This window comes from Entelurus aequoreus, linkage group LG09, assembly GCF_033978785.1.
Source record: "Entelurus aequoreus isolate RoL-2023_Sb linkage group LG09, RoL_Eaeq_v1.1, whole genome shotgun sequence".
In the NCBI taxonomy this organism is placed as follows: domain Eukaryota; kingdom Metazoa; phylum Chordata; class Actinopteri; order Syngnathiformes; family Syngnathidae; genus Entelurus; species Entelurus aequoreus.
In genome coordinates this window covers 79,865,588-79,890,383 of record NC_084739.1, presented here as the reverse complement: position 1 = coordinate 79,890,383, position 24,796 = coordinate 79,865,588, and the positions used below count along the sequence as shown (strand labels likewise).

The following is a 24,796-nucleotide window of genomic DNA, read 5'->3' as shown; positions in this document are numbered from 1 at the left end:
GTCACCTATTCCACATACTTAGACTTCCTTTTTATTGTCATTCAAATTTGAACTTTACAGTACAGATAGAAACAAAATGTTGTTGCATTAGCTCATAAAAGGGCAATAAGGTGCAGATATAAATAAATAGATTACTGTACAAATAAATACAAACCCCGTTTCCATATGAGTTGGGAAATTGTGTAAGATGTAAATATAAACGGAATACAATGATTTGCAAATCATTTTCAAGCCATATTCAGTTGAATATGCTACAAAGACAACATATTTGATGTTCAAACTGATAAAAACATTTTTTTTGTGCAAATAATCGTTAACTTTAGAATTTGATGCCAGCAACACATGACAAAGAAGTTGGGAAAGGTGGCAATAAATACTGATAAAGTTGAGGAATGCTCATCAAACACTTATTTGGAACATCCCACAGGTGAACAGGCAAATTGGGAACAGGTGGGTGCCATGATTGGGTATAAAAGTAGATTCCATGAAATGCTCAGTCATTCACAAACAAGGATGGGGCGAGGGTCACCACTTTGTCAACAAATGCGTGAACAAATTGTTGAACAGTTTAAGAAAAACCTTTCTCAACCAGCTATTGCAAGGAATTTAGGGATTTCACCATCTACGCTCCGTAATATCATCAAAGGGTTCAGAGAATCTGGAGAAATCACTGCACGTAAGCAGCTAAGCCCGTGACCCCTCAAGCTGTACTGCATCAACAAGCGACATCAGTGTGTAAAGGATATCACCACATGGGCTTAGGAACACTTCAGAAACCCACTGTCAGTAACTACATTTGGTCGCTACATCTGTAAGTGCAAGTTAAAACTCTCCAATGCAAGGCGAAAACCGTTTATCAACAACACCCAGAAACGCCGTCGGCTTCGCTGGGCCTGAGCTCATCTAAGATGGACTGATACAAAGTGTAAAAGTGTTCTGTGGTCTGACGAGTCCACATTTCAAATTGTTTTTGGAAACTGTGGACGTCGTGTCCTCCGGACCAAAGAGGAAAAGAACCATCCAGATTTTTATAGGCGCAAAATTGAAAAGCCAGCATCTGTGATGGTATGGGGGTGTATTAGTGCCCAAGACATGGGTAACTTACACATCTGTGAAGGCGCCATTAATGCTGAAAGGTACATACAGGTTTTGGAGCAACATATGTTGCCATCCAAGCAACGTTACCATGGACGCTCCTGCTTATTTCAGCAAGACAATGCCAAGCCATGTGTTACATCAACGTGGCTTCATAGTAAAAGAGTGCGGGTACTAGACTGGCCTGCCTGTAGTCCAGACCGGTCTCCCATTGAAAATGTGTGGCGCATTATGAAGCCTAAAATACCACAACGGAGACCCCCGGACTGTTGAACAACTTAAGCTGTACATCAAGCAAGAATAGGAAAGAATTCCACCTGAGAAGCTTCAAAAATGTGTCTCCTCAGTTCCCAAACGTTTACTGAGTGTTGTTAAAAGGAAAGGCCATGTAACACAGTGGTGAACATGCCCTTTCCCAACTACTTTGGCACGTGTTGCAGCCATGAAATTCTAAGTTAATTATTATTTGCAAAAAAAATAATAATAATAATGAGTTTGAACATCAAATATCTTGTTTTTGCAAATCATTGTATTCCGTTTATATTTACATCCAACACAATTTACCAACTCATATGGAAACAGGGTTTGTATATTGCACTTTTGCATATACATCCACGTTTATGGATGTATGTTATATTGTCTTTATATTCCAGCCAGTTCATCCATTTTTTGGGGGGAATTGAGGGAATTATTATGATGCGTTCAAGAGTCTTATGGCCTGGAGGTTCTGCTACGGAGGCTGCGGAACCTCTGTACTTAGTACACGTTATAACAGGGTTTTTCAACCTTTTTTGAGCCAAGGCACGTTTTTTGCGTTGCAAAAAATCCGGAGGCACACCACCAGCAGAAATCATTTAAAAAAATGAAACTCAGTTGACAGTAAAAAGTCGTTGGGTATGACTTTAAACCATAACCAAGCATGCATCAATATAGCTCTTGTCTCAAAGTAGGTGTACTGTCACGACCTGTCACGTCACGCCGTGACTTATTTGGAGTTTTTTTTGCTGTTTTCCTGTGTGTAGTGTTTTAGTTCTTGTCTTGCGCTCCTATTTTGCTGGCTTTTTCTCTTTTTTTGGTATTTTCCTGTAGCAGTTTCATGTCTTCCTTTTGAGCGATATTCCCCGCATCTACTTTGTTTTAGCAATCAAGAATATTTCAGTTGTTTTTATCTTTCTTTGTGGGGACATTGTTGTTGGACTTTGCTCCACAGTAAGTCTTTGCTGTCGTCCAGCATTCTGTTTTTGTTTACTTTGTAGCCAGTTCAGTTTTAGTTTCGTTCTGCATAGCCTTCCCTAAGCTTCAATGTCTTTTCTTAGGGGCACTCACCTTTTGTTTATATTTGGTTTAAGCATTAGACACCCTTTTACCTGCACCCTGCCTACCGCTGTTCCCGACATCTACAAAGCAGTTAGCTACTGGCTGCCACCTACTGATATGGAAGAGTATTACACGGTTACTCTGCCGAGCTCGAGACAGCACCGACACTCAACAACAACACATCATTTGCAGACTATAAATACTGGTTTGCAAAAATTATTTTTAACCCAAATAGGTGAAATTAGATAATCTCCCATGTCACACCAGACTGTATCCCACACAGTGGTTGAAAAACACTGCATTATAATGCTACTTTTGTTTGTTGTTACTTGCTTTTTAGCATCATAGTGAGTCACATACATTGCAGGCCTGTGCAAGAATGTCATTGCACGTACACTTTTTTTTTTTTTTTCCACAGAAGACCGACTTCCTCTCTTGAAACAGGATGTTGGCTCAGCAAGATGATGCACAAAAAAAACCACTGTTGAGAATAGTGTCATGCATACACCTTTTCTTAAAAGTCATTATATAGATATCTTAACCTCTTAACTCTTTATTACAGTTTCATTTATCCATATCTTATCTATTGCAATATTGTCTGGGCTAGTACATACCCATCAAATTTACACAAATTATTCATAATGCATAATACATTTGTAAGAATAGCTCTCTCCTCTATTTTGCTCTATCTGCTCCCCTGTTTAGGAAACTAAATATACTATCTATTTATGATATCAATTCAGCTCAGTCCTTTTCTCACCTGCACTTATTTCTTATTACATATTTGTCATTACTAATTTCTTGTCTCCATGTTTTTTTTTGTTTTGTTTTTACAATGTTGCACCTCTTGTACTGTTTATACTGTGCGAATAAATAAATAAATAAATACAAATCTTTAGCTTTGTCGTCCAATTTCTCATAAAGAATTTAAATTATCTGTCCTAGGGTCAAACTGCGTCCGTCATATGACAAATAAATGCACATGCAACTTTTTAGTCATGCTTTAAACATTCATTACTGTGTAAAAATAAGTTAACGGCCTGCTGGTATGGTCAAATATTCACATTTACGTTGTGTACCGCAGGTGTGTGGGTTCTGCTGTACGTTAAACGTCCTCATCATCACTTCCTGTCTCTGTGCACTTGCAGTTCGTCAAGTGCGGCTATGCTGGCTCCAACTTCCCAGAGCACATCTTTCCCGCCCTGGTCGGCAGGCCCATCATCCGCTCCACGGCCAAAGTGGGAAACATTGAGATCAAGGTACAAAAGGACGTCTCTTTAATTCACGTTTATGTAAGATGATTCACTCTCTTAACAACAACTGCAGTATTTCAGCCAGCATTTTGTTCCATCCTGTCAATACCATATAAAGTAAATGTACTTCACTGTACAATAGGGCTGGACGGTTATGACAAAAATAATCAGGATTAATATGATTGATATTGAAATCGCGACTAATTAGACTTGGACTTCCTTTTATTGTCATTCAAATTTGAACTTTACAGTACAGATAAGAACGAAATTTCGTTGCATTAGCTCATGGTAGTGCAGGATAAAAAAACAATAAGGTGCAGATATAGATTACTGTACAGATAAATATATTGCTCTTTTGCATATGCATCCAGGTTTATTGATGTATGTTATATTGTCTTTATATTCCAGCGAGTTAATCCATTTTTGGGGGGAATTGAGGGGATTATTATGATGCGTTCAAGAGTCTTACGGCCTGAGGGAAGAAGCGGTTACAGAACCTGGAGGTTCTGCTTCGGAGGCTGCAGAACCTCTTAATACCACGATTATTAATTAATTGGAAAAATGAGTATTTATTGTATTTCCAAAACTCAACTTTAAATATAATATTTTTAAATATTATATTGGAGGTACCAAACCCCACCAATTTCATATGCGCATTCACCGAACCCTTCTTTATTGAAAAATAAAACGTTTTTTTTTTCAAATTCAAGAAAAAGTTATATGTTTTTTTACTGGTGCACAAAATGAACCGTGCATGAACATCACCTTGTTCAGAGAACAAAACCAACACAGTGCATGAACTCACAACAAATTAAACACCTTACACACATTACCATGAAATGATTAACGTGGACCCCAACTTAAACAAGTTGAAAAAATTATTCGGGTGTTACCATTTAGTGGTCAATTGTACAGAATATGTACTGTACTGTGTAAACTACTGTTTAATATAATGTATTCTCTTTCTTTGCAATCTGCTAGTAGAAGTTTCAATCGATCAATCAAACAACCTGCAAATCAGATGAAAAATTAGAGAGAACATTGTTTGGGGGTATCCATAATACGCTGATAGGGAGAAGTCGGATGTGTCTTTACCTCCGTGGCGGAGGCTCCGCCGAACCCCTGAGGCCGACTCACTGAACCCCTAGGGTTCGATCGAACCCAGGTTAAGAACCACTGTTTTAGTGTCATAAATACAATGTAATACAATGTTTATTTCAATGCAAATATCCTCACATTTATTGGTGGAATACATTTTGACCAGTACTTTAAGTATGTATTAGTAAGTGCTTTATATCCATTGTGCTTCTGTCAGGTACTTTTTTGAAACCTTTTGTTTTGTTAGCGCAGTCAGACCGGATATTGCGCACCGCGCTCTTATTGTGAAGGAGGGAAGTGTGCTGCTGTTCTGTGCTTGACAGTGTCGGAGGCAACTTCAGGATGTTTTATGAAGAAAATAAAAAAAGAGGAGAGCCTCTGAAGTTGCGACTGCTATCCTGTTTGTGCATTGATCTTACATCGATGATGTCGTTCACAACAACACGAGCAGATGAGATGTGTTGCGGGTGTATGGAATGTTCTTGCGAGCATTAGCTTTGTAGTTTAATCGCTGTTTCACGTGGCCATCTCCACATTGTTTAGTTCAGGACAGGGATAAATGATTATTTTCACAAACAAATGTTAATTCTCCTCACAATGTCAACATTTCACTCACGTTTATGTCAATTTCCCTAACGGCAAATCCTGGCAAAATCTGTGATTTCGCCTGCGGTTACGTGAACACGGAAATCACATGGCCTTAATTTTTTTGTTGACTTTAGTGATTTTTGATTAAGCTTACCAGTGCGGTGTCACATAAAAAGTCGCAACCATGGTGAGATCCCAAACTTCTTTTTGTTTTTTTACTCGTATGCTCCTCATCCGTTTCAGGAAATTGCCATTAATATATTTTTCCGAATATAATCATTCTATGATTGTGAGAAGCCGAAATTAAAATTGAGATTGATAATTGATTAATTATCCAGCCCTTGTGTCAGGCTTATAGCAGTATACATTTACTGTACACTGAAAATGAAGTTACTTATTGATGCACGCTCGGGCTGCACGATTTTGAGGAAAAAACCTTATTGCGATTTTTCTCCTTAAAATTGGGGTTGGATTTGCGATTTTTATATTTTACACACACATAAATGCAAAAAACTGCCAAAATAACAAGTGAAGGAAGACATGCTACTTTTAGACTGTCAATCCACATATTCTTGTCTCAAGGTGTCACACATTAGAACAATATGCAATAATTTACCTTAAAAATATTTGGCTTTATGCAATCAGACTCAGTCTACATCATGCTCTTAGACTGAAGAAATAAATGATAAAAACTATTCAGTGTTTATTGGGGGTGTCCAAAAAATTTATATTTGAATGAATCGCAATTCTTATTTGTAAAGATTGTTAATCGATTAAAAATCGATGTAATTTTTAAAACATTTTTTTAACCTGTCCTGTCTAGCCACCCAGGCCAATCCTATTGTTGATGTAGATGATCATATCTGCTGTACTGATTTACTTTAGAATAGATACTTCTCTTGTTGCCTTGACTTTATTACATTTTTGGGTAGAATTTTGTTAAAGAAAACCTGTTTTATTTTAAGTAACATAAACATTTATCATAGTTGTTTGTCTATTTTATGGAGGAATTTAGTTAGTCATAGAACTGGCACCCAATTTGATTAAAGTATTGATTTTGAATTTAGAATCGATTCAGAATCGAATCGTTACCCCCAAAAATCGAATCAAATTGTGTGGTGCCCAAAGACTCACAGCCCTCGTGTTTATAATGTAATGTAATCATAAGATATAATAATAATATTAATACTGCGAGTAAACATTTAAAATATAACCTTTTATTTCTCATTACTGTAGAATTGTTTATCATTGTACAGTGATTGGAAGTTAAATAACTTTTATTATCCTAAATAAATAAACAAACAAAAAAATAAAATGGCCTCATTTTTCTAAGCAAAATTTAACTTACCGTAAGTAAATATTGAACATCTTAAAGTGAATTTTTTTTCCACTTGGAAAAACTAATCACGGCATTCTCGCTCGTTCATCCGTGCTGATGGGCTCATATTGCCCATCCAATTCGGACCTGAAATATTCCCACGACGGGACATTGTGGCTTTGTAATCATATTTTTTTCCCTCCTAATTTTTGTTGCTTTGCCGCACTTCTCACCAGCGAGTTGCGAGGCTCTCTCTCTGTGCTGCCTGATTGTGAAGGACCTGAAAAGAGGGCTCACTGCGTTCACTTAATTCTACTGTTAAATAAATGGGCTCGGGTGCTGATAGTGAGACCTTTTCTTATCTTAGACTTAGACAAAGTTTATTGATCCACAAGGGAAATTGTTCCACACAGTATCTCAGTTACAAAGGATGGAAAGGATAATGCAGGTATAAAGTAGACGAAAAAACACGAGGCTCAACAAATCTGATTGGCGAACATGTGTGTCAATCAAAAGACGGCGACCGCCGAGAGACAAAGCAACAGCCTCAGCCTATTGCGGTTATTTATCGCACTAATTTAACCCTCCATGTCGATTAATCGTGCAGCCCTAATATAATGCACGCCACCACCACCAAGCTGGATTGTAGGAAAGACACCATTATCTTGTGTTGCCAGGTACTCAACCATGTCAATTTATCATCGATACTGCAATACAAGACGTACATTGACTACTCCAAGATAGTAGTAAATGTCTCTGATTCCATTTTTGTAGTATTTGTCAGCTGTCCTGCTTTTCCTTCCTGCTATCGCGTTCATGTCTACATGTACGCCTTCCCCCCTCTCTCTGTTTTGTTCCACGCTGAAGTAGAATCCCCACAAGATGGTAAGTAAGTTCAGGATGACGTGTGCTTTCTCTTCTTGCCTGCCATGGCGGCTTGTTTGGATTTCAACGCCGTTCTTTGCTGTCGTTTGTGTGTTTTGTTTTGTTTGTAATAGTTTTGCTCACATGTAAAAAAAATTAAAAAATTCCATTGTTTGCTTTGAAGTGTGCAGAAAACACACAACAAAATGGCACTAACGCACTTCCTCCATGGAATGATCCCAGCCAGCTTAAAATATTGTTTGAATTTATAGCTTACATCACACAGCTTCCAAAAAATATCTACAAGTGAGCGCCAGGCGGATGTTACGGTGCATTATGTTTTTGCCGTTAATCATTCACAATTCCGTCCATATAGGACAACCACCGGACATTTGCTAAAAAGAGCCTGCCAAAAAAAAATCATTGCTTTTTTTTAAAGCATTAAAGTGTTTGATGCAGCGCATGGATTTCATCTTTGATCTTCTCCATAACTTAAAGGTCTACCCGTCTTGCTGTCTGCTCAAACGCATGAAAGTACACTTTCCTATACCCCAATACCCAGCTAATTTTGGAGTTTTTCACTGGAACACGTTATTAGGCACATTTAAACTGTTAAAGCAAGTCATTTCAAAAGATGTTCATTTAAAAACAATTTAATGTAATCATGGAAGGATTTCCTTTTTGATAAAAAAAAAAAGGCTTTGTTATATACCAAGGCAACATGTCTTTGATGTTTTAATATTATGAAGTCTAAAAGGACTTTTAAATCTATAAACCCGATAAAAAATAATTGTATTTATTTCTACGCATTTTTAACGTATTATACAGCTGTCTCTCGTTTATCGTTGGTAATGAGTTCCAGACCTGACCTGGGATAAGTGAATTCCCGAAAAGTAGGAATTCTTTTTTATAAATCAAATATGTTCATTTTTTAAAAATGGTTTACGACATTTAGAAACAGGAGTCCAAGCCAAGGACTTCCAAATTGATGGAGAGATGGAGCACTTAGAAATCTTGTATGAAATCTCAGGTCATTCAGTCGATCACAACTGGACTGGACTTGGTTTGTCTTAGAAGACCTTTAGCCTCTCATCCGAGTAGGTTTCATTAGTTCATGCTCATAGAATTGGATTGGTCAGATCCAGTCTAGCAGATATAGTCTAAATATTTGGGGTTTTGGCATCTGCCGATTGTGTTTGAATATGAAACTGGTCCGAGTCTTAAGGTACGTTGTTCTTATGCATGAGTAAGATATTCAAATAATACAGTGTAGTGTTGTTAATAGCTAGCTAGAAACTAGCGTGGTAATCACTAGCTGGAAACTGGCGCCCTAATTTCTAGCTGAGAAGCGGCGCCCTAATTGCTCGCTGACAACTGGTGCCCTAATCTCTATCTGACAACTGGTGCCCTAATCTCTATCTGACAACTGGTGCCCTAATCTCTATCTGACAACTGGTGCCCTAATCTCTAGCTGACAACCGGCGACCTAATCTCTAGTTGACAACCGGCGCCCTTATCGCGAGCAGACAACCGGCGCCCTAATCGCTAGCTGACAACCGGCGCCCTAATCGCTAGCTGACAACCGGCGCCCTAACCGCTAGCTGACAACCGGCGCCCTAACCGCTAGCTGACAACCGGCGCCCTAACCGCTAGCTGACAACCGGCGCCCTAATCGCTAGCTGACAACCGGTGCCCTAATCGCTAGCTGACAACCGGCACCCTAACCGCTAGCTGACAATCGGCGCCCTAACCGCTAGCTGACAACCGGCGCCCTAACCGCTAGCTGACAACCGGCGCCCTAACCGCTAGCTGACAACCGGCGCCCTAACCGCTAGCTGACAACCGGCGCCCTAACCGCTAGCTGACAACCGGCGCCCTAACCGCTAGCTGACAACTGGCGCCCTAACCGCTAGCTGACAACCGGCGCCCTAACCGCTAGCTGACAACCGGCACCCTGATCCCTATCCGACAACCGGCGCCCTGATCGCTATCCGACAACCGGCGCCCTGATCGCTATCCGACAACCGGCGCCCTGATCGCTATCCGACAACCGGCGCCCTGGTCGCTATCCGACAACCGGCGCCCTGGTCGCTATCCGACAACCGGCGCCCTGATCGCTATCCGACAACCGGCGCCCTGATCGCTATCCGACAACCGGCGCCCTGATCGCTATCCGACAAGCGGCGCCCTGATCGCTATCCGACAAGCGGCGCCCTGATCGCTATCCGACAAGCGGCGCCCTGATCGCTATCCGACAAGCGGCGCCCTGATCGCTATCCGACAAGCGGCGCCCTGATCGCTATCCGACAAGCGGCGCCCTGATCGCTATCCGACAAGCGGCGCTCTAATTGCTAGCTGGCAATTACTACAATACTTGCTATTTATTTTATTGCTATTTATTTCTTATATGACTTCTATTTTAACCTGCAAGGTACAGAGAGTACTGACCATGTCACTGTTACTTCATAATTACACTAAAGTGAGCTGGCTCAGTGCTGATGTGTATGCAAAGACATTTATAAAGTTAAAGTACCACTGATAAAATAAAGTACCACATGATTTATGCAAAATTTTTGGAGGAAAATATGAAAAAATATATATTTAGAAAAAGTCTAATCAAACAGCAATTTCCTGACCATCCATGCAGTGCCTCTGTTAAAGACCGCTGTAAATGGTATTTTTATTCAAAAATAGTAGCTTTTAGACATGAAACAACAACATTATAGTCACCTATTCACTCTTTTTACCAGTTATACTAGACGTGGTTTAAAAGACATATACTGTAATACATAAAAGACATATACTGTAATACATAAAAGACATATACTGTAATACATAAGACATAAAAGACATACTATACGGTAATTTAGACTGACAGTTCTTAGACAACCTCTAACCTGTATTGCAGCTTGTTTATAGAATAGAAAGTACTTTATTGATCCCTGGGGGAAATTCAGCACCACAGTTTGCTCACAATAGACAATAAATACTATACAGCATTATTCACATGTGAATATTATAAATATATTATACATATATTCTACATTTAAGTGTAGTCAAGAAGGAACATATGCATGAGGATCTGCTGTGCAATACAGTAGCTTAGATCTGTTCATTGAAGGTTAAAAATGGCCATTTTTATGCTTAAAAATGTTTAATCAAAGCCCAATATTTACTTGAGTATGTATGTTTTTGACTAATACTAGGACGTAGTCTAATGCCAAAAACCCCCGAAACATTATTTTTGTAATACATTTTGAATAACGGACAAAGGTACCTACTCGGGATGGATGTTTTGACTGTCAATAAAATGACTGGCTAATTATTGTTCCCGGTAGAGTCTAAATGTACTGAACTCCTGTTTCCTGTGCTAATTAACACTGGTTTGAGCAGGACAATGCTGCATGGCTGGAGCTGAAACCATGTTTTTGTCATTTGCACCAGCGCCTCTACTGGTCGCAGCCAAGTAGTGCACGCCATTGCTTCAACACCCATAAACAGAATTTCCTACAACAAACAGTTAATTTTGTCAACATATTTTAATATTGTCCCACTATACAACATGCGTACTACATAAGTGACGGGGTGTTCCTATATTTGCTCAGTGATGTAAATGTGTAAATATTAATCTTTTATCTTTAAAAGAGGTGGACCTAAGAACAGATGTCTCCAGTCCAACGTCCACATGTCCCCCACTCCTTTTTTTCTTCTTTTTTTTTTTCTTTTTACCTTTTTGGTTTTTGCTTATTCAGACCACATGGACAGCCCATTGATGCCAAAAGCGCACAGGATGAAGCCATAAAATAACCGCCGACCCGTCTTGCGGGCTTTTTGATGTCTCCTAAAGGAATGTTGAGACCGTGCCGAGCGCTAAGTTTACATTGCACACGGCGCAGGGATGGCACTTAAAGTGCCAGTGTAACCTGGGGGGGAGGGTTGGGGTAGACGGGTGCATGCAGAGGTGTGGTGCATGCTGGGTAACACGGTTTGAAGGGTTAGTTCACGGTCTAGTAGTCAAACATAGTCCCTGGTTGCTCTAAAATCACGTTTGGATTGCCGTATTTTCCAGACTATAGCTAAATTTTAGAAGAAAAAACAAGCCGCACCTGACTATAAGCCGCAGATATATAAATTATTTATTTGCACAAAAATATTTTGTACATTTATTTACATACCTTAATTGTATCCAAACGGTGTCTGTAACACGGCAGTAAAACGGCTGAACAAACAAAACAGAAGTCATCGTCATGGACTGCGGAAGCTAGATCCTCAATCAGCTGAACAGACTCAATAACTCCACGGTGACCTTTTGGTGAATTCACGAAACTGAAACAATACAAAAAGAATGTCATTGTAAGTCAATATTAGCTCATGCTAACGACACTAGTTTTATTACGTCATGATAGCACGTACAAATATGCTTGAAAACACTCTTACAGACACTTGGAGTAGAAACGCTATGTCAAGTCAACTTTATTTATACAGCACGTTTACAACAATTTTTAAATTGAACCAAAGTGCTTTACAGGTTTAAAAAAATAAAATTCATAGAGCAAAAAAAACAAAACAAACAAAGAACAAAAACAATGAATGAGCTAAACAAGAGAGTGCAAAAGCAATACGGTAAAAGGGGTCGAATAAAAAGTAAAAACTGCTAAAATAATAATAATAAAAGTGCGACAAAGTGGGGGCGGGGGGAAATGTATGAACGATTTTAAGACAGAACAGCACTTTTATTTCCGTTTCAAAGCTTTAAACGGCAGGAAACACTAGCAATTTACCCAGCAACACCTGCACTAAACAAACTCGTCCAAAAGATGGCGCCACAGCACAAGCGATAACACACCATTTCAACGTATTTGTATGTGTTTTATGAACACTTTTTGCATTATGGCCGTCAGCGAATAAAAATCCGTAAATTAGCCGCACCATTTTATTAACCACAGGGTTCCAACTATAGGAAAAAAAGTAGCGGCTTATAGTCCGGAATTTACTGTACAAACAATGTGTGTCAACGTCATGGATTGTGCAGGACCTGATGGTGGGCGACGAGGCCAGCGAGCTGCGCTCCATGCTGGAGGTCAACTACCCCATGGAGAACGGCATCGTGAGGAACTGGGACGACATGAAACACCTGTGGGACTACACCTTCGGTCCGGAGAAGCTCAACATCGACTCCCGCAGCTGCAAGATCCTGCTGACCGAGCCTCCAATGAATCCCACCAAAAACCGGGAGAAAATCATAGAGGTGGGCACTACTCCGAATGGACTGTTCGTTGTTTAAAGGTCCCGATATAAATGTGGAAAAAAGTGTCATGGCTGCCACAGAAATCCTCCATGCTGGAATTTAGAGAGTTTAAAAGTGCTTTTAGTAAAGCCTGCGTGGAGGTGCCAGTGTGGCGAGCGCCTCCAAAAAAAGGTCCAACCTCACGTCGCAATTATACGGCATTATTTCCTGTGTTTATGCAGCTCGTACAAAGGGTGTACAACTTAGGATGGGCACCAAATTTGGTATTTTTATTAGAGATGTCCGATAATATCGGACTGCCGATATTATTGGCCGATAAATGCTTTAAAATGTAGTATCGGAAATTATCGGTATCGGTTTCAAAAAGTAAAATTTATGACTTTTTAAAATGCCGCTGTACGGAGTGGTACATGGACGTAGGGAGAAGTACAGAGCAGTTGAGTCTCCCAGTCATACTTGCCAACCCTCACGATTTTCCCGGGAGACCCCCGAATTTCAGTGCCCCTCCCGAAAATCTTCCGGGGCAACCATTCTCCCGACTTTCTCCCGATTTCCACACAGACAACAATATTGGAGGCGTGCCTTAAAGGCACTGCCTTTGCGTGCCGGCCCAATCACACAATATCTACGGCTTTTCACACACACAAGTGAATGCAAGGCATACTTGGTCAACAGCCATACAGGTCACACTGAGGGTAGCCGTATAAACAACTTTAACACTGTTACAAATATGCGCCACCAAAGAATGACAAACACATTTCGGGAGAACATCCGCACCGTAACACAATACAAACACAACAGAACAAATACCCAGAACCCCTTGCAGCACTAACTCTTCTGGGACGCTGCAATACACACCCCCCCGCTACCGCCCACCCCCCAACCCCGCCCACCTCAACCTCCTTATGCTCTCTCAGGGAGAGCATGTCCCAGATTCCAAGCTGCTGTTTTGAGGCATGTTTAAAAAAATAATGCACTTTGTGACTTCAATAATAAATATGGCAGTGCCATGTTGGCATATTTTTCCATAACTTGGGTTGATTTATTTTGGAAAACCTTGTTACATTGTTTAATGCATCCAGCGGGGCATCACAACAAAATTAGGCATAATAATGTGTTAATTCCATGACTGTATATATATCGGTATCGGTTAATATCGGAATCGGTAATTAAGAGTTGGACAATATCGGAATATCGGCAAAAAAGCCATTATCGAACATCTTTAGTTAGCATGTTAGCTGAAGGCAAAAAAATATATAAAATTTGCAGCTCCTTTGTCTGTTGGTGACTGATAATTGGCAGAACTGTATTTTAAGATGAGTAGCTAAGCCTGGTTTCTTTGGGTGGTGGGTGTTCCCAGGGCAGAGAGCAGTATCATGTATGGGAACATGGGTTTTTCCTCTTAACGTCATAAATAGCTTCAAAAGCGAGCATTTGAGCGTTTCTTCTCTCAAAAGTGTAGCAACCAAATGATAAAGATGCTTTCTCTCATGTTTGGTGCTCAATAAAAGACTCTAGAGACACATTACAATTTATCAAAATCGGGGACTTTTAACTAACTTCTCTTGCTCATGTTCTTGCTCAACGTGCAGGTGATGTTTGAGACTTACCAGTTTTCAGGAGTCTACATCGCCATTCAGGCCGTGCTGACGCTGTACGCTCAAGGTGGGGCCTCAGGGTTCATTAAGAGTATTACGAGCACACCTTGTGAACTGAACTGTGCTTTAAAAGCGTGCTAAACGTGCCTTTTGTGCTGTTCCAGGCCTTCTGACTGGCGTGGTGGTGGACTCGGGCGATGGCGTGACGCACATCTGCCCAGTGTACGAGGGCTTCAGCCTGCCCCACCTGACCAGACGCCTGGATATCGCGGGCCGGGACATCACCCGCTACCTCATCAAGGTGTCTACTCAAAACACTCACTTTTTAAAAATCTATTTTAAGGTCTATGGTTATCATCATCTTCCCAATCATTATTGCGTCGTGCAGTTGCTGCTCCTGAGAGGCTACGCCTTCAACCACTCTGCAGACTTTGAGACGGTGCGCATGATGAAGGAGAAGCTGTGCTACGTGGGCTACAACATCGAACAGGAGCAGAAGCTGGCGCTGGAGACCACCGTGCTGGTGGAGTCCTACACGGTAAAAAGCCTCGCTGTAGTTGGAAGACGACTGTGTCGAGACATCAGACTCCACATGCAAGTCAGGCCCCTTCTTGTCATTTTTTACTGCTGCTTTTTAGTTTTTGAGCTGGATTTAATAGACAAAAATATTGCAATTTTTACCAGGGCTTCGCCTACATCTACCAGTTTGTGGCGCATCGCCACGGCAAAATAAAACCTTAAAAATGCGGGAGATTTTTTTACATGAACACAAATTAAATATACCGTATTTTTCGGATTATAAATCGCTCCTCAGTATAAATCGCACCGGCCGAAAATGCATAATAAAGAAGGAAAAAAACATATAAGTCGCACTAGAGCAGGGGTGCCCACACTTTTTCTGCAGGCGAGCTACTTTTCAATTGACCAAGTCGAGGGGATCTACCTCATTCATATACAGTATATCATTTATATTTATTTATTTGTGAGAGAGACGTTTTTGTTAACAAGTTATAGGTGTTTAATGATAATACGAGCATGTTTAAAGGCCTACTGAAATGAAATGTTTTTATTCAAACGGGGATAGCAGATCCATTCTATTTGTCATACTTGATCATTTCACGATATTGCCATATTTGTGCTGAAAGGATTTAGTATAGAACGACGACGATAAAGGTCGCAACTTTTGGTCGCTGATTAAAAAAAAAGCCTTGCCTATACCGGAAGTAGCATGACGTCCCCGGAGGAAGGACTCCTCACATTTTCCCATTGTTTACACCAGCAGTGAGAGAGATTCGGACCGAGAAAGCAACGATTACCCCATTAATTTGAGCGAGGATGAAAGATTCGTGGATGAGGAAAGTGAGAGTGAAGGACTACAGTGCAGTGCAGGACGTATCTTTTTTTCGCTCTGACCGTAACTTAGGTACAAGGGTTCATTGGAGTCCACACTTTCTCCTTTTTCTATTGTGGATCACGGATTTGTATTTTAAACCACCTCGGATACTATATCATCTTGAAAATGAGAGTCAAGAATGCGAAATGGCCATTCACAGTGACTTATCTCCACGACAATACATCGGCGAAGCTCTTTAGCTACTGAGCTAACGTGATAGCATCGGGCTCAAATGCAGATAGAAACAAAATAAATAAATCCCTGACTGGAAGGATAGACAGAAGATCAACAATACTATTAAACCATGGACATGTAACTACACGGTTAATAATTCCCAGTTTGGCGAAGCTTAACAAGGCTGTTGCTAACGACGCCATTGAAGCTAACTTAGCAACGGGACCTCACAGAGCTATGATAAAAACATTAGCGCTCCACCTACGCCAGCCAGCTCTCATCTGCTCATCAACACCCGTGCTCACCTGTGTTCCAGCGATCGACGGAAGGACGACTTGCATTGATTGGAATCAGACAGTAGTGATGATAACGTCCACATTTCTGAATGGAGGAGAAAAAAAGTCCTCCTTCCTATCCAATACCACATGAAAGTGGTTGGTTTTTGGCATCTTATTTGTCCGGCTTCCATACACTTTACAAGAAAAACATTGGTGGCAAACTCCGTAGCTTGCTCGCATGTGCACGCCAGTTTTCTGAGACTCTTATTTTGTTAGCGCAGGCAGCATGAAGCAGCCCTTTTATTGTGAAGATAGGAAATGTGCAGTCGGTCTTTAGAGTTTTGACGGAAGGTATGGCGTAAGGGGCTGTTGAAATAAAAAGTGTTTCTCGCCTTCCTGTTGGTCATTTTTTCTTCATAATGATCTCACAGCAGCCAGCGTCATCTCACAAGACCCTCGGGTGCCGTGAATGTCAATCAAGTGAAGTCTTGGTGAAGATTGATGATCGCTATTTTTTAAATGCCTGGCTGGCGATCGACTGACACACCCTCCGCGATCGACCGGTAGCTCGCGATCGATGTAATGGGCACCCCTGCACTAGAGTATAAGTCGCATTTTTGGGGGAAATTTATTTGATAAAATCCAACACCAAGAATAGACATTTGAAAGGCAATTTAAAATAAATAAAGAATAGTGAACAACAGGCTGAATAAGTAAATAACCAACTGAGAACGTGCCTGGTATGTTAACGTAACATATTATGGTAAGAGTCATTCAAATAACTATAACATATAGAACATGCTATACGTTTACCAAACAATCTGTCACTCCTAATTGCTAAATCCCATGAAATCTTCTTCCTCTGTGTTGCTTCTAAACAACTCTGCCAATTCCAAAGGTAGACAATGCGCCGCTTCCTCTTTTATCGGTATAATTTCACACATAAATCGCTCCAGAATATAAATCGCACCCCTGGCCAAACTATGAAAAAAAACTGAGATTTATAATCCGAAAAATACGGTATTGTATGAATGGATATACTGTATGTAGCCTATTATTTTGGAACTATTGACCATAATTAGTTTTAAAAGAATCTCAGATATTATAAAAATGTTCCTCTATGCTTTATTTTGAAAAACGTGCATGTAAATTGCCTGTCAGCATTAGAGCCACAGCTGATCTCTAAAAGTAAGAAGAGGAAGTTGAAGAGAAAGGTATTTATGTTAATTAAGTTTTTTGTTTTTTTTCAAGCCCTTGAAAACTACCCTAATTTTGACATTACTACCGACAATGTCTAAATCTATGCCGTGTGCGTCTTTGAACCTTTGTGTGGGAGAACGCCCCTGCGTGTGTGGGTTTATTCCGGGTAGTCCAGCTTCCTCTCACATTAAAAAAAAAAAAAGGCATGTTAGTTTCATTGGAGACTATAAATTGTCCATAAATATGATTGTGAATGATTGTTTGTCTGTGTGTCCTGCAATTGGTCTTCATCCTGAAAAAATGTATTCCTTTTTTTAGAAGACTATTTACAAATTTGGCAAACTAAATTACGACATTCAGGGAGGGCAGAATAAAATGCAGCCTTTCACATTTCAGCAGCAACAATTGAAAAATAGAGCAAACCAATATAAGAAGAACATGTGTAAATACTAACACAGATTTAGTTTATAAATATATGTAAAACATTTGTTTAGCCTTTTTAAAGAAAATAAATGCATCATTGCCAATTAAATTTATCTTCATAAATATGTCATATTGGCCACGCCCCCACCGCTTTTCAGGACTATAGAGTGCAGCGGTATATAAGCCGCGCAAGATACATTTTAGGGCGAAACTATTTTTTCCCATATATTAGCCGCAGATATACACATTGCGAAATTAGTTATTTACACAGAAATATTCTGTAAATGTTTATTTAAAACCTTAATTGCTTCCAAACGCTGTCTGTAACACGGCAGTAAAACAGCTGAGCAAACATAACATAAGTCATCGTCCTGTAACTGTAGCTCGGTAAACAGTAACTCCACGATGACGTTTTAGTGAATATACTGAGGAATTTGCGAAACTGAAACGATACAAAACAAATTGAACGGCACTTCTACTTTCAGTTTAAAAGTCAGTTTCAACACACCGTATTTTTCGGATTATAAATCGCTCCGGAGTATAAGTCGCACCGGCCGAAAATGCATAATAAAGAAGGAAAAAAACATAAGTCGCACTAGAGTATAAATCGCATTTTTGGGGGAAATTTATTTGATAAAATCCAACACCAAGAATAGTCATTTGGAAGGCAATTTAAAATAAATAAAAAATAGTGAACAACAGGCTGAATAAGTGTACGTTATATGACGCGTAAATAACCAACTGAGAACGTGCCTGGTATGTTAGTGTAACATATTATGGTAAGAGTCATTCAAAGAACTATAACATATAGAACATGCTATACATTTACCAAACAATCTGTCACTCCTAATCGCTAAATCCCATGAAATATTCTTCCTCTGTGTTGCTTCTAAACAACTCTGCCAACTCCAAAGGTAGACAATGCGGCGCTTCCTCTTCTATGGGTACGTCGCTTACGTCAGTCACACATAAGTCGCACCCCCGGCCAAACTATGAAAAAAACTGCGATTTATAATCCGAAAAATACGGTAATCGTCCAAAAGATGGCGCCATAGCACAAACAATAACACACCATATCAATGTGTTAGCTTGTTTTTTTTTAATTTCTTAAACTATTTTAATTTTGGTCATCAGCAAAGAAAACTCCTTTAATTAGCCGCACTGTTCTATAAGCTGCAGGGTTCAAAGCGTAGGAAAAAAGTAGCTGCTTATATTATATCATTTACGGTATATTTGCAATCTGGGGGAAACCACATTACAAACGCAGGCTTAAAACTGGACAGCAAAGCTACCAACCAGAATTCTTGTTTCTGTTAATAAACAGCACTGGTACTAAAGTGTTTAAGCGTGTTTTAACGTGCTGCCTGTTATTTACACAAGCAGCATATTTGTAGCCTGCCGGGGATTTTGGGTGTTTACCCTTTGATGAAAAATGGCCGCCTGTCTTCGCTATTTCTGCCTAAAAGCACCAACGCCGCGTTAAGACGACATGGGCTCTCTTTCAGGAGACTTAATTAATAGTGCTGCTTGACGTTCAAACATCTGGCTTAGGGGGGGGCCAGTCTTGCTTTTCTTTCCGAGTCCCCCACCTCCCCCCCGTGCGACGGGAACCACAGAATCCAAACGCAGCTCCCGCAGTCTGCGTGGCTTGCACGCCTTGGCGAGCTGCTGTTGTGTCTCTGAGCTCACTGTGACCGTGTGTGTGTGTTTGGGTTCGCGGCGGGCGGCGCGAAACAAGGAGGGCAATGTGAGTGCGGCCTGGGACCGAGCGCGTGACATCATTTCCTGCGCAGCCACTTTGCGGCCGTAACCGGGCTCCACTTCCTCCCGGGCGCTTATGTCTGAATGAAGCCTTTTTATACTCGGACACACACACACACATACATGCTATCTGTGCTTTAACCGAACAAAATACCTCCTTCCATCCTTTATCAGTGTCTTTCAACCTTTTTTGAGCCAAGGCACATTTTTTTCATTAAAAAAATACGGAGGCAAACCACCAGCAGAAAAGGTCAAAAAAGGAAACTCCACCAGGTTGTCGTGCCTTATTTTGTGTGTAGTGCTTTAGTTCCTGTCTTGCGCTGTTATTTTGGTGACCCTTCCTGTTTTGTTGGTGTTCTCCTGTAGCGGCGTCACGCCTTCCTTTGAGCGCTATTGCCCGCACCTGCTTTGTTTTCGCAATCAAGACTATTTAAGTTGTGCGTACGCTATCCTTCTTTGTGGGGACATTGTTGATTGTCATGTCATGTACGGATGTACTTTGTGGACGCCGTCTTTGCTCCACACGCTGTAAGTTTTTGCTGTCATCCAGCATTCTGCTTTTGTTGACTTTATAGCCAGTTCAGTTTTACTTTTGTTTTGCGTAGCCATCCCTATGCTTCAGTGCCTTTTCCTAGCGGGACTTGCCTTGTGTTCATTTTTGTTTTAAAGGCCTACTGAAATGAATTTTTTTTATTTAAACGGGAATAGCAGATCCATTCTATGTGTCATACTTGATCATTTCGCGATATTGCCATATTTTTGCTGAAAGGATTTAGTAGAGAACAACGACAATAAAGTTCGCAACTTTTGGTCGCTGATAAAAAAAAAAGCCTTGCCCTTACCGGAAGTAGCGTGACGTCACAAGCTGGAGTGCTGCTCACATTTCCCTATTGTTTACACCAGCAGCGAGAGCGATTCGGACCGAGAAAGCGATGATTACCCCATTAATTTGAGCGAGGATGAAAGTTTCGTGGATGAGGAAAGTGATAGTGAAGGACAATAGTGCAGTGCAGGACATATCTTTTTTCGCTCTGACCGTAACTTAGGTACAAGGGTTCATTGGATTCAACACTCTCTCCTTTTTCTATTGTGGTTCACGGATTTGTATTTTAAACCACCTCGGATACTATATCCTTTTGAAAATTAGAGTCGAGAACGCGAAATGGACATTCACAGTGACTTTTATCTCCACGACAATACATCGGCGAAACACTTTAGCTACGGAGCTAAAGTGATAGCATCGGGCTCAAATGCAGATATAAACAAAAGAAATAAACCCCTGACTGGAAGGCTAGACAGAAAATCAACAAGACTATTAAACCCTGGACATGTAAATACACGGTTAATGCTTTCCAGCTTTGTGAAGATTAACAATGCTGTTGCTAATGACGCCATTGAAGCTAACTTAGCAACGGGACCTCACAGAGCTATGATAAAAACATTAGCGCTCCACCTACGCCAGCCAGCCCTCATCTGCTCTTCAACACCCGTGCTTAGCTGCGTTCCAGCGATCGACGGAAGGACGAAGGACTTCACCCGATCATCCGTGCGGTCGGCGGCTAGCGTCGGCTAGCGTGTCTGCTATCCAAGTCAAAGTCTTCCTGGTTGTGTTGCTACAGCCAGCCGCTAATACACCGATCCCACCTACAACTTTCTTCTTTGCAGTCTTCATTGTTCATTAAACGAATTGCAAAAGATTCACCAACACAGATGTCCAGAATACTGTGGAGTTTTGAGATGAAAACAGAGCTTTTTCGTATTGAATTCAAAGGTGTACCAATACTTCCGTTTAACTAGTGACGTCACTCGCATACGTCATACTTGCCAACCCTCCCGTTTTTAGCGGGAGAATCCCGTTATTCAGCGCCTCTCCCGACAACCTCCCGGCAGAGATTTTCTCCCGACAAACTCCCGGTATTCAGCCGGAGCTGGAGGCCACGCCCCCTCCAGCTCAATGCGGACCTGAGTGGGGACAGCCGTTATCACGTCCGCTTTCCCAGCAGCTTGCCTGCCCAATGACGTCATAACATCTACGGCTTTTAGAGAGTAGAGTGCACAACAAGGAGAGAGAGTACTTGGTTTCTTATGTGGGTTTATTGTTAGGCAGTTTCATTAACGTCCTCCCAGCGCGGTAACAACACACAACAACAGCAGTCACGTTTAGTCTACCGTAAAGCAGTTCGTCTGCCGTAAACAGCAATGTTGTGACACTCTTAAACAGGACAATACTGCCACATACTGGATAGCCTGCAGAACACTGAAATTCAAGTATGTCTTTTATTTATATGTATAATAAAATAAAATAAAAATATATATACATAGCTAGAATTCACTGAAAGTCCAGTATTTCATATATATATATATATATATGAAATACTTGATTTGGTGAATTCTAGCTATAAATATACTCTCCTCTTAACCACGCCCTTAGCCACGCACCCCCCAATTTTAAAATTGCACTTTATAAGTTAACCCGGCAGTATTGGCATGTGTTGCAATGTTAAGATTTCATCATTGATATACAAACTATCAGACTGCGTGGTCGGTAGTAGTGGGTTTCAGTAGGCCTTTAATTGTTACATACCTTTTTACCTGCACGCTGTCCCCCGCTGTGCTCTGCATATTGGGATCACGACAAACCATCCTCGACGCGTTCCGACTTCTACAAAGCAATGAACTGCCTGCTGCCACCTACTGATATGGAGTATTACATGGTTACCCTGCCAAGCTCTACACAGCACAGGCACTAGACAACGGCACATTATTATGATTATTGATTTGCAAAAAATATTTTTTGGACCAATTAGGTGAAGTTGCATAATTTCCCACGGCCCACCAGACAATATCTTGCGGCACAGTGGTTGAGAATCACTGCTTTATCATATGTGCTCAAAACCTGACCGCTTTTTCCCTTCCTTTTCATCTCCAACCTCCCACGCGTCTCCAGCTGCCAGATGGCCGTGTGATCAAGGTGGGCGGAGAGCGCTTTGAGGCCCCGGAGGCTCTGTTCCAGCCCCACCTCATCAACGTGGAGGGTGTCGGCGTGGCCGAGCTGCTCTTCAACACCATCCAGGCGGCCGACATCGACACCAGGTGAGCACCACGCCGTCTGGACCCCCCGACGGTTCAGACCGCAAAATAAAAAGCGGCCGCAGTACTTTTTGGTACCCTCTCTTTTCACCAGGCCTGAGTTCTACAAACACATTGTGCTCTCGGGAGGATCCACCATGTATCCGGGTCTGCCCTCGCGACTGGAGAGGGAGCTCAAGCAGCTGTACCTGGAGCGTGTGCTGAAGGGAGATGTGGACAAGCTCTCGGTGAGAAACAACATTTGTGCTTATCAACACAACCTAGTCCTGCGCAAAAGTGTCTCTAAACACTTTTTCATCAGCAAATTGATCACTTTCACCCTTTTTATTGCCCTCATTAAACCACCTTGGTCAGAAAGACACAATCATTGCATGCAATTCAAACTAGTGCGGTGCAGCTTATTGCCACCAGGTGGTGCCAATGGTTCACACCGCCGTTGAGTTCCCATATAATGACACATTAAAAGGTTTAAGGGGAGATAAGAACGTTTTGTTCAGTTGTCAGAAAGTTGGGGGTAGGTGATACTGCGCATTTTGGTATCAACCCCATACCAAGTAAATACAGGGCCTGTAATGCTGATACTGATACTTTTTAAAATGTTCCAACGTCATAATATGATTTTGTGCGTAAAATATGTTGATCATGACTATAACCAGTATAAACACAGAAAAGATGCATGAACTAAGAATGCACAATAATTTTTTTTTCAAGCCGATACCGATAGGGATGGGTGTCATTAACATTTGACCCGATACGTACAAGGGCTGTGAGTCTTGTACCTACTCAGTGGCCTAGTGGTAAGAGTGTCCGTCCTAAGATCGGTAGGTTGCGTGTTCAAACCCCGGCCGAGTCATACCAAAGACTATAAAAATGGTAGCCATTACCTCCCTGCTTGGCAGTCAGCATCAAGGGTTGGAATTGGGGGTTAAATCACCAAAAATCATTCCCGGGCGCGGCCACCGCTGCTGCTCACTGCTCCCCTGTTTCCCAGGGGGCAATCAAGGGTGATGGGTCAAATGCAGAGAATAATTTCACCAAACCTAGTGTGTGTGTGTGACAATCATTGGTACTTTAACTTGAACTTTGTAGGTGTGCATACAATTAAGAAGTGCTAAAATAAAAAAACGAACAAAATTAATAATAATGTATATGTTTCTTTAAAAAACTGTCAATAAAATACAGTGCAAATGAAAATACAGTTTCACCATTTTAGTCATAATTTTTGCGCTTAAACTTCTCTATTCCTCTATTTTCTAGTTTGAGATTGTCATTACTGCCACAAGTGGTGGAAAAGTGCATTACAACTGAGTACTCTCACTGACCACAGCTGGGAAACGGGTATTTTCGTGGCCCAACATGGCGAAGAAACACTGCTCTAAACCACCAAGAGCACCGCACATGTAACCTCGCCTTTTATTTGATCAGCTATCAGAACTATTTCCTAACCCCGACGTGTGACGTCACAGTACCTAACGCATATCGCTCAGCCATAAATTTGTGGGAATAAACTTAACCTCTTAAGGCCCAAGCTGTTTGTTTACATGCTTTTTTTTATTTCTCTTTGCTATTTGGGCTTATTGGACCCTAATTAGAATAAAAACTAAAAATCATCTTTTGATATAATGTACTTAGTCCATAAGTACACAAACGTGTACTTCATGTTTACTGACATGCTAATTTTTATTTTTACACTTTTTTTCCAAATTCCATTGTATGTTATACTCTTCTAACACCACCAGATGGCAGTATAAGTGTCCATATGTCGGCATAAGACCCCAATTCAGTAGTGTACACAATTTTGGAAATAAGAGCTAAAAGGTGCTGTCCACGCATGTGGCCACTAAGGCCTTTAGAGAAAAACTGACAAACATTGCTTCCATCAGGCGAGTATTGATGCTATTGACGCTTCATTTAGGACTCAACCTCATTATGCATTTAGAGCAGTGGTTCTTAACCTTGTTGGAGGTACCGAACCCCACCAGTTTCATATGCGCATTCACCGAACCCTTCCTTAGTGAAAAATAAAATGTTTTTTTTTTCAAATTCAAGACAAAGTTATATGTTTTTGGTAACACTTTAGTATGGGGAACATATTCTA

The 24,796-nt window shown here is 41.0% G+C and overlaps 1 protein-coding gene across 1 annotated transcript in view; it reads left to right on the top strand.

Annotated features, from left to right (window-relative positions):
* The window catches only part of LOC133657787 (actin-related protein 2-B), a 32,982-nt gene that overhangs the window by 1,810 nt on the left and 6,376 nt on the right, over positions 1 to 24,796 (top strand). The window contains exons 2-8 of the mRNA XM_062059518.1: positions 3,561 to 3,671; positions 12,566 to 12,781; positions 14,374 to 14,446; positions 14,544 to 14,680; positions 14,768 to 14,917; positions 22,556 to 22,701; positions 22,793 to 22,925. Coding sequence (XP_061915502.1) covers positions 3,561 to 3,671; positions 12,566 to 12,781; positions 14,374 to 14,446; positions 14,544 to 14,680; positions 14,768 to 14,917; positions 22,556 to 22,701; positions 22,793 to 22,925 — 966 coding nt within the window. The remainder of the gene's footprint in view (positions 1 to 3,560; positions 3,672 to 12,565; positions 12,782 to 14,373; positions 14,447 to 14,543; positions 14,681 to 14,767; positions 14,918 to 22,555; positions 22,702 to 22,792; positions 22,926 to 24,796) is intronic.